The 11072-nt window shown below is 33.9% G+C and overlaps 2 protein-coding genes across 3 annotated transcripts; both read left to right on the top strand.

Annotated features, from left to right (window-relative positions):
* The first annotated feature begins 3621 nt into the window (after nt 1-3621).
* On the top strand, nt 3622-4173 carry LOC128185490 (putative nuclease HARBI1). Its single transcript, XM_052855072.1, has one exon. It carries the CDS (start codon nt 3622-3624, stop codon nt 4171-4173), a length of 552 nt encoding a protein of 183 aa, XP_052711032.1.
* Nucleotides 4174-6006: 1833 nt separating this feature from the next.
* LOC128185851 (uncharacterized) lies at nt 6007-11064 on the top strand. Of its 2 annotated transcripts, none has more exons than XM_052855522.1 (2): nt 6007-7008; nt 9274-11064. In XM_052855522.1, the coding sequence occupies exon 2, from the start codon at nt 9287-9289 to the stop codon at nt 10172-10174; it is 888 nt and encodes a 295-aa protein (XP_052711482.1). In that variant the 5' UTR covers nt 6007-7008; nt 9274-9286; the 3' UTR covers nt 10175-11064. The 2 variants fall into 2 exon arrangements, with proteins under 2 accessions (XP_052711482.1, XP_052711483.1); XM_052855523.1 differs by lacking the exon at nt 6007-7008 and adding an exon at nt 7698-7900.
* Nucleotides 11065-11072: the final 8 nt, after the last annotated feature.

Below are 11072 nucleotides of genomic sequence, written 5' to 3'. Positions count from 1 at the left end.
ATGTTTTCTGCCTTGTAACGTAAAGTTTATGGTTAATTAGCAACATGTTTATTGCCTGATAAAAAAGGAAAAAATAACTTGAAAGTACGGACCTCATGGTTACCTTTGATAAACGTATTGTCATTAATTTGTGTCAACGAAACCCTTGTTTGTCATTGAGAATAGATCGCTTTCATCTTATCAGTTATAAAGATTTTTTTAAGAACCCCCCCCCCCCCCCAAAAAAAAAAAAAAACTTTGTCAGCAACAAACATTAAGACCATTCTCATTTTGATGATAGGAGTTGAGTAAATAAGTATAAATTATGAACCTTCAAAAATTAACATGGGATTCTAAATCAACAAGAAGGTTAATTTGACTAAATCAACGTTCTTTGTTGGTTTACGTCCTCTAGAGACTATTCATTGGGTTTAAAATGCTGCTAGTGCTCAAGGCCTTTCCACTCAGATGCAGTCTTGGAAAATGGCCACAAATATTGTAAAATATATAGGGTTTTTTTTTATATCTGCATCGATAATTTGTTGGTCCCCAGAAACAAAACAATGTTCTTTCTTGAAGAAAATCAGTATTTACTAAAAAGTAAGAGAATATAATATTTCTTCATGATTTTTTCAGACTCCTATTGATTTTATTCATGCAATAAACTGATTTATCTTTTCTGCAGGATCAGTACATTTGATAATGATGCAGTATTCCTATCACTAATATCGGGACTAAAACGAGGATAGAATCTGAGGCCTTGGAATGACTTTAATGTCCTTATTTCTAAACGCATCAGCCTGATAAGAGCATTCTAATATTGTAGAAATCATTAATTTCTTGCAGTGCAATTTGTATAAAAACAATTGATTGAAGATTTCAATTACCTACTCGCAAGCTCACATTTTGCGATCCTATGTTTTGCAAATTAATTAAAATGTTAGCTTGTGCAAAAGCTTTCTTTTTGTAATATAATTTTTTACGAAGAAATTTGCTTCAATGTGAAATTTTGTGGTGCTCATCGTTTCCAAATTTCTATTATCAAAATATTTTTGCACATAATATTGACCGTACGTTTGTTTTATCTATTATGGTTTCCAGTCAAACAGGCTTGGTTTATTCTGCCCTAAAAGTTACTAAAAAATGTAACTCTCATTACACAATATCCAAATTCTTTAATCTGTAATATTGATCAGAAAAAAAAAGATTTGGTAATGGACTGAATTTTTTTCTAAAAACAGGCAGTACTTGACATAAACATTAATGTTCTAAATAGTCTTTATCAAATCTTCTTTTCTGATAGAAGAAAATACTTTACATTCAAACAAATAGTTATTGATTCTTATTAAATGCATTTCAATTTTGTTTTAAAAACACAGAATCTTTTTTACAATTCATTTTTTATTTCCGAAAAAAGCAAACGATTCAAATTCAATATAAGGTTGTTCACTACACTTTGAAATAGCTTCTCAAATCAGCAGAAAATTACTATATCTTGATAGATAGATGATGAATAAGAGATATATTAGTCATATTGGCGAAAAATATGCATTTCATTTTGCTAATAAAATTATGATTTTCGAAAATCTTATTCCGTAAATGAACAAAAGCCTCCTGCGGATTCGAACTCATAATCTGCGGTTCGCCAGCCCGATACTTTAACCACTGAGATATTATGATATAAATCCAATTAGATTGATACAAACAATTTAACAAAACATTTAAATCGCCATCTTGTGACGCAGTGTCTTAAAAAGTAAGTCTTGATGTATTGAAGTACCTTAAAAGGATCTCAAAGATGTACGAAAGTAAGAAACAACCGACTCAACCGGTTTGAGCATGAACCCTTTTCTTAGGACGACTCATTATGATTGTGTTTGGCAATAAGTCAAACTCTTCGTTAAAAATTACGCAAAAATAATGTTGGCACTGATCAAAAGGGGAAAAAACTAGCGACATTGATTGGGACGATAGAAACCCTATTGGTTGATTGCACCACAGATTGCAGTAAAAATGTTCTCCAGAGATCAAAAAGATACTTGATTAGACTTTGTTTTTCAAAACAGGGAAGAAAATGAAAATGAAAACACAATGATTCATTTTGATTCGAGCTTTAAGCAAGTACATTTGGTTCAATGTAATTTGAAAATGGTGCAAAAAAGACCGTAAACTCGGTGATGGAATGAAAACCTGCAACTCGGATCAAAAATAAGAAAAAAAGACCACACTGCTCGGTAAAGATAGAAATTGTATAACTGTGCGAGAAGGTAATAAACAACACATAAAAACATCCATATACACATATTTATTTGGGTATGAATTTGCGGAACCTGGTATAGGTCTTAAAATAAATTGATTATAAAGTCAATTGAAATGAAATTATAAGGAATAACATAAGAACAGGAATAATCCATGCAAAACAGTCATTTAATGGGTATCATATTGACGTTTAACATTTTTCTATCGATTACTTTTATCAAGCTGTGTTCTCGTATATTATATTAGCAGTATTCAATCTATTTCATGTTAACCTCTTATGCATAATTAAAATAGATAATCTCGTAATATTACTTTTTATAGTAGAAATGTGTACTAATAAATCTTTTTCATCATACATATAACGACTTGGAATTTTTAACAACGACAGTACTTTAAACCAGGACAGGAATATCTAAAGTTCTCTTGAATCCAACTTTCATTGTATTTACTTTTCTCTGGACGATGGATCCGCCACTTCACTCAGAACAAAGCCTTTTCCCAATAACTGCTCTCTTAAATGTCTTGATATAAGATAAGGGTTAGAATTTATGTACCTACCTAGGAACACTTACGTTATATCTATTTTTATCGTACACTCAAGTTCTCAATACAAGTGGACCCGACGTAGAAGTCTAACAATAACATTTTTTGATCGTGGTATTTTACTTTTGGTAACATTTTTATCTGTTTAAGTGTGATATTAAAACACAGAAAAGAAACCAACTTTCTTTTCGCTCGTTTTGTTTAATGTTGGTAGTCTGGGTGCAATAATAGGGGTGCAACACACAAACGGAATAAAAGTCATTACTGGATACTAAAAAAAGATTCACCCGAGCTATTTTTCTATTCCAAGAGTTAATAAGTCATTGGCAATTTCGTAACAGAAATGAGTTTACAATTACCCCGCTGTATTGAATACATACACTTAACAAAAAAGTGTTACCCTGGTAAATAGAATAGTTTGAAATTAATAGAGCATAAAAATAAGACAATACCGATTGCAATCAATTACCAAACCTCAGAATAAGAAATCGAAATGGTCTGTCAGTATACAAAGATAAATATCAATGTTTTGCGACTGGCATAAGTCACGTTCAAATATAATTCATATTAAGGTAACCATATGAATATTTATTCAAAAATTTATAAACCAATTTACCTTTCATTGAGTTGTGGGTTATTTACCAGGACAGGGTTGCTCAAAACATTGGTTAACTATAACCACTGGTTAAATCCCTTATCCAGTGGTTAAATTTTGACCAGTGGTTAAACTACGTTGCTCAAAAGTTAACCACTGGCTAAATTGCTTAACCAGTGGTTAACTTTTGGCTAAAGTTAACCATTCTACAAAGCTGGATTAAGTCTTTTAACCAGTGGTTAAACATGGCTGCTTGGTTGTTGTTTGACCTAAACTTTGGCAGACGACACAAGAAACAGCGAGTTTACAGATATTTCGGTCATAATTTTGACGAGGCGGAATACAAAAAAAGGTACCGGTTTTCTATGGAATCGGTAAGATTCATAACAGATCTTATAGAACCAGAGTTATGCCGCCCCACCCTGAGGAGTCATTCCCTGTCCACTATAAACCAAGTAGAAATCGCTTTAAGGTACTTTGCCACAGGTGATAATATGAAAACTGTGGGTGATACCCTTGGTTTTCACAAGTCAAGTGTATCAAGAAGTGTGCGCGATGTTTCGCAGGCCTTGACTGATGTTTCTCCCAAGTTCATCAAGTGGCCTTCTACCACCAGGGAAAAGATGGCCATCAAGAAGGGGTTCTATGGTATTGCTGGATTTCCCGTTGTAATCGGCGCGGTTGATGGCACTCATGTCAGAATTATTGCCCCTTCTGAGCATGAATCAGTTTATGTAAACCGCAAAGGATTCCATTCAACCAACACCCAGGCCATCTGTGATCATGAAGGTGAATAAGCAATATATTTTAATAGATCCTAATATATTTGAAATGAATATATATATATATACAAATATAGCCCTTCCATGAGGTCGATCCATAGATATATCGACTTCACAGAAAAGCATATCGACCGAGCGAAAGGACTACATTCGTTATATTATTTTCGAAGTCTCTTTATACATAATTCGATTCTTCGTTCTAGCTTCCATGTAAAATTTAGCTAGCAAGTCGTCAAATTTTCGTTCTCGAAATTTACGAAGTTTCGACTCGAGATATTCCCGAAATAGCTTAACGGCTGTTGCAGTTACCCTGTTATAGTGTTCACGACGGAAACTGGAAGGGGAAAGATGTTTGTGCGGTTTTACGGTTATTTAGTGAACAATTTCGTGGAGTGGATTAAATTCAGGGCCGCAACATGAAATCATTTCAATGAATCTCCTTACGCATATTTAAATATTATTATCACTGATTGAAGAATGTAAATCTACCATACATTTCGAATTTTCTCGTTGAAAGACAACGGCATTGAAATGGGTAAATTTTAAAATCTATACTTGGAGTTGTGAATAGTTTTTACCTGTAATTATCAATCCACCAACCTCCACACCGCCGACAAACCCGGTGAAGTTAGGAGAATCCTCGTGCAGGTCCAAAATCTTTTGTGACACCGCATCGAGGGGGGCTTTCGGTGGTCCACCGCCGGTCATTTTTTGGTGTACCCTTTGGGACACACTCTGCCCCTTTGCCTTTGAACAGGCTTTGCGATATTTTTCCTTCACCTGTTCGATGGTCCGACAGACAACTCCCCTGGCATTTACAGACTCGGTAATTTTTCTCCAACAGTCCTTTTTTTTTGCGTTGGTTACCTGATTTGTCTGTTTACTCTGGATGATATCGATATGTTTCTCAACTTGTTCAATTATGAATAAAATTTCATCGGGTGAAAAGTTCTTACTTCTTTTTTTGGCAGCCATGTTTGACAGACGGACAAAGTAAGTGCATTGTGGGATTCTAACCACTGGTTAAACAACAGTAGCCAGTGGTTAGTTAACCACTGGCTAAATTCTTTTTGAGCACCACAACTTTGACCACTGGTTAGTAAACCAATGGATACTAACTTTAACCACTGGTTATGTTAACCAGTGGTTAAAGTTAACCAGTGTTTTGAGCAACCCGGTCCAGATCTGCAATACAGTCTGTATGTGAAAGTCTTGTTATCTAATCAATATATACTGTATAGGAAGTTCTCAAGAGGTAACGTTCAGGCCTCAGGACCATGAAGCAATTACAGATTTAAGTCAAAACTTGAGTCAGTCAAAAGATTTTTGATTATCATGATATGAAGATCAAAATTTGTAATTATATCAAGACAGTTTTACTAGCATTTCAATTTTGTCAGTGTTTTCAATCAAGAGACATTAACACAATGTACAACTAAAGACTTAAGACAATTTACAACTTAGGTCCAAGATTGTTTCACGATCCTCGGGCCAGGAGCTACAGTGGGGTAACCAAATTAAATTAATAAGTTTCTAAATTGCACATTACACGTCTCTGTAGTAGAATTACATAAAACCATTCTAACAAATAATAAAAAAAAAACGTGTTGCTCAAGTAAATAGCGAACGTCAAGGTCAGGCAGAGTCCATTTGTCAAGTTTTATCAGTTAGACATAGTTCTTTGATATGCTTCTTTCTTTTTAAAAAATCATTCGTTATAATATGGAATAAAAATTTCGGTGACAATAAAAAGTGATTATATTCTCTGTGAGTTCATACGAAGGAAAACATAAGCTCTCTCCGCCCCCTCTTATTCCCCATCTTCGCTAGCCAAGGGTTTTCGGTCCACTTTGCTCTCCGTAAACCCTTGGCGGATTTCGTTACGAAAACTCGGTGATGTGGTGGCGCTATCTAGCGAGCAACTTGAGTTGCGCCCCTTGCATATTTACACTTTAATCGAATTAAATAACGGGTTATATATACACTACGGTATTAATACAACTTAAAAACATGTTGACTACCGAATGTCGGAACATAATTAACGATGCTATTAAACATGTTAAATACGAATTAATTAATAACCAAGGGAAAGCACAGAATGTTTTATAAATTCATCGTGTTTTGTAAGGACCGGGGTTGAGAAAGTCGCCGATTTATATGAAAGCTTTCATGTCATAAAACCAGGTATCGCTGTCGTTAATATTGCGGACCAAAGAAATTAAATAAAACGAATATAATTGAATCATTAAAAGCAATAAAAATAAGCAGGAACGTATACTAACGGGATAGGCAACTTCTACATTCGCCATGTTTACTTCCCATGCTGATCACGCGAGCCTTGACAAGTTTGTAGAACTAGATGTTCAATCCCAGTAAAATAGATAGGTTTTAAAGCGATCTGGTTAGACCATCGTTCGAAAAGCACTATACTCGAGAACTTGTGTCTCAACTTGTTCAAAGCACCGAATGTTTTACCAAAGAGCTCACATGTGTTTTCTTTTAAAACTTATATTTACATGCACTGTGATTGGATCAGCTACTCGCAGCTGCAGCCAATCATAAAGCGGAGCTTGTCACCGAGTTTTCATAATGAAATCCGCCAAGGGTTTATGGGGAGCAAAGCGGACCGAAAACCCTTGGCTAGCGAAGATGCTTATTCCCTGGGTATCATTATGACCAAACTGTTACGAAGGGACCGCGATGATTATTTTTTATCCAAACATGAACTTTGTATTGAGAACTTGAGAGTACGATAAAAATAGATATAACGTGTCCCTGGTTAGGTGCAAGACATTTAAGAGAGCAGTTATTGGGAACAGTAGGGAAAGTTAGAGTTGTTTAAAATAAAAGGTAAGACTAGTATAGAATTTAATTGGCGATACAAATAAATTTCTCCTTTTATTCCTCTTATTCATTTTAAAATGATTTATTTGAAAACCATTTATTGAAAAAATATTTGATACAGTTAGGCTAAGAAGCTTTGGCAATTTTTTAATGCGAATGTCTACGCAAATTACTTTTGTTGTAGAAGGAACATCTTCAGTTATTTGTTATAAGATAGTCTTGTTTGTGTTTTATTACATTGGTTTTTCTAAATAACGATTTCTATATACGCATTTGAATACTCCGGGACAAGTTTGACTTTTAGTTAGGAAAAGTAAATTATTGAAATGATACATACATTTATCACCAAATCGTTGGTCAGTATTGTTTATAGATGCACAGGCACCTGAATTTTTATCAGTCAGTCGCTTAATAAGTCATATATTGAAAAATTCTACCCCTACTATATATAAATACACAAGGTGTGCAACGCCATTTTGACCCCTCGTCAATTCAGGTGTCAATTTGCCACATACATCAGATATGCCTACCGGTGTGCGTGTAACATTTAGTTCAAATATTATATTTCTCACTATACATTTCGTCCTAAATTTTAAACCAAACACATTGATAATGCTATCAACTAAAATTCATGCAGACTTTGAATTTCATCCCGAGGCTCGATAGCCATCATCTGATGTCACGAAATTTCAAGTCTGCATGAATTTTAGTTGATAGCATTATCAATGCGTTGGGTTTAAACTTTAGGACGAGATGTATAGTGAGAAATATCACATTTGAACTCAATGTTACACGCAAACCGGTATCGTCGTTACCTAAAGGAATATTGCTTTTCCTATGGGAAAAATTATTTTTCTATAGGAATTTATTTTTGAAAGGAAAATTTATCACCTGACAGGTGAGATACAATGAAAACAAAGGTGGTTGTAAGCTCTTTAGGTAATGGTCAATCTTATGGGATATTTAAATTTTTTGATATATGCAGCTTAAGCGGGTGCAAAAATGCCACCTTGGCACTGGCATAATTATCCGGCACAGTGTTAAGTGCTATTTTTTCCGCTTTGAATGCTCATTGGTATTTGATTACTTTGCTGTCGAGTTGCAAGTGAAATATACAGCTTTATATAGGACTTGTGTTTTGCGCCATGTTTTATTTACATAGAATATAAATGCACTTGTATATGCCAAGATAAAGACTATTTATTTTTGTGTGGTTGACACAAATCTTTTGGACTGTTTTATTTCGTCAATATTAAGAAGTGGTTAATTAAGTGTGTGTGGCACAAATCTGTAATATTATCTTTATGGACATTGTACATAAATAACATTTTTGTTGGTATTAGGTTTTTTACAAGGCACTACATTGATTTTTTTTTATTTCTTTGTTCTCAGATTAAGTATTGTAATCATTATGGAATGAGATAATAAGGTTTTTTTGGTAACTAAATTCTGAGATCAAATGCGATTTAGTCTATTTATATAGATTTTGTAAACATATAGGTATATAAGAAAGTTCTTTTTATAGTAAACTTTTTATCATTTAGGGAATGTATTGGTAGTTAAACGTATCAACGAAATGGTAGAGAAAGGATTGATGTTCCTATAACACAATGTTGGGCATCACAAACATCAGACACTTTTACATATGGTTTTATTTATATTGTTATGTCACAGTATGTCAATTGATATTTGTACAGGTGTATGCTTAATCAAATTGCCATTGTCATAAAAAAATGTTTAAACGTACGCTGGTAGTTAAGGACGCATAATTATTGACAATTTAGCCTCATCGTTTGACTCTAATATACAAATTCTTACGATTAAATTACTGTTTTGAATAGGACAAAATTTAATTTTCCGTTTAAATAGATGCCAATGCAATAAAATCGGCCAGTAAATTACAACCACCTTGGTGAATTATTACGTGATAACTATGTTTATTATAGCTTACGTATATGTACATGTATAGAACAACATTACCCACATTTTCCTTACCTCAATTCTTTATTTGTGTAACCTTTTTTGATAAAGGGATGGGGATATTTTCTATATTAAATGGCTATTTGATTCAAACAACGTATTTTCATTGATTTGCAAGACCACAGATAACCTTGAAATTTACTTTCAAAAAGGAAACTTTATTTCTTTTTGTGCATGTGTCATTTACATGTACTTAATAACTTTTTTTATTTTTAATTTGAAACTATATTTTAGTAAAACTTAAAAACAGATCAAAATATACTAATCTTTTTTTACAACTTTTTTTTATAGAACATAACTCCTCATGGGTAGGAAAACGAAGACCATATATCTTAGGGAGCCTGATGTCTCGCCAGATCCTATATCGCTCGTTGTGTGGAATGTTGGAGGTCCGAGTGCGGGAAAGGGAACAGCAAGCAAACGGAAAAGAGTTATAACTGGACTTCTTGAATCAAAACAACCTTCCCTTGTTCTAGTCCAAGAATTTTCTTGGATTAAAATAAAGAGACACAATACTTGGAAGGACGCACATATAACCGATCGCTATGAATATATAGGACATAAAGAAGCTGGTATTTTGTACGATACAGATGAATTAGAGGTCAAAAATCTGACGACAGAGACAGAAATAAGACCAACAATTGAAAAAATGCTAAGAAAAGGGGAATTATCCCCAGGATTTACTCCTCTTGGAAGAATGTTAATATCGGAGATCAAAACTAAGGGCGTTCCCACGACACATTTCCTATGTGTCTCTTGGCACGGTTCTCATAATTCCAGAAAAAAGGCAGATTTGTTAGAAGAATTCAAGAATTTGCTTGTCTTTATGGAAGCAATTGAAGACCATTATGACTTGCCACTCCTAATTGGTGGCGATTTTAACTTACAATATAAAGATATCCCTGAGAAGTTTAAAAATTCCGGCAGCGGTTTGATTGCTTATATGTATGATCCTCTAAAACGAAGAAGCAGCAGACTTATAGATTTTTACATTGGGTCTTCGACGCTACCTTTGTCTAAAATAGCTCCTGTTGATTTGGAAAAAGTAGATAAGGGTGAAGATGCTCAGAAGATATTTGATCACGATCCTGTCGAGGCCACATTGATGACACACGCAAAATCACTTTCTGGATCCTCTCTGTGCTATATAAAGCCATTATTCAAAGACCACATGATAGTATATGAAACATAAGTCTCACAAATCCCAGTTGCAAAACGATTGTCAACATTCTGTTGAATTTAGAAGACGGTAAATTAATATAATATTACAAATATTGTTTAGCGTTTATTTGTCCAAGATTATTCTTTGACAAATTAAACTCCATTTAAAAATTGTATATGGTTTAAATCTTTAGCATGTTTTTGAAATTCAAATTTGAATGGAGATTTTAACATACGATATGAAGAGGTCCATACGTGCTTAAAAAACAAGGACTCTATGCCTTTTTAAGGGGGATGTGCGGCCATCTTGTACATTTGAGGATAAAGATGTAAACATTTCTAGAACTGGCTTGTTTCTGCCCAAAACGGACTAAAACTGTTGTCAAAAGATAAAAAAGCGATAAATATGAGGCTCTACATATTGTGTTGTATGCACTTAACGCATACAACAGCAGAGCAATGCCTTTTTTAATCACCTAGAATTGCGCAGCTACAGACGTAAGTTCAAGATCTAAAAATCTGAAAAAATATAAAAGGAAGTCATTAGTGTCCGCTCTACATCTATTTGTTAAGAAAAAGGTATAAACTCTAAACTTGCTTATTTGAGTTGTAACTTTATCTCAAAAGAGGGTACCCTATTCGTAAAATGAGTCCGAAAAACCATCAACTCGCACGAGATATTTTTGTCTGTTTCTATGGAAGTACATGGAACAAAACTTTCATTGAAACATATATGTATATTTTTTATTTAAGAGAGTGATGTTTTTGGACCCCTACCCTTCTTCTGAAAGGAATTAAAGTTAATTTTTACTTATAAAACTCGAAAGATCCTTGGAGCTGATACAGAGTTGTCTGTCCCATTAAACACAGATTGTTTATTTGTTTCTAGGAAGAAAAAAAAATCAATGTGTCTCCATAGACACAGGGGG

This window comes from Crassostrea angulata, chromosome 5 (genome assembly GCF_025612915.1).
Source record: "Crassostrea angulata isolate pt1a10 chromosome 5, ASM2561291v2, whole genome shotgun sequence".
NCBI lineage: Eukaryota > Metazoa > Mollusca > Bivalvia > Ostreida > Ostreidae > Magallana > Magallana angulata.
Note: the sequence above shows the minus strand (reverse complement) of the source record. Positions and strands in the feature narration are given on the sequence as shown.

Coding starts and splice junctions, on each gene's coding strand:
- LOC128185851 (XM_052855522.1), top strand. CDS start 9,287: ATGGGTAGGAAAACGAAGACCATATATCTTAGGGAGCCTGATGTCTCG.
- LOC128185490 (XM_052855072.1), top strand. CDS start 3,622: ATGGCTGCTTGGTTGTTGTTTGACCTAAACTTTGGCAGACGACACAAG.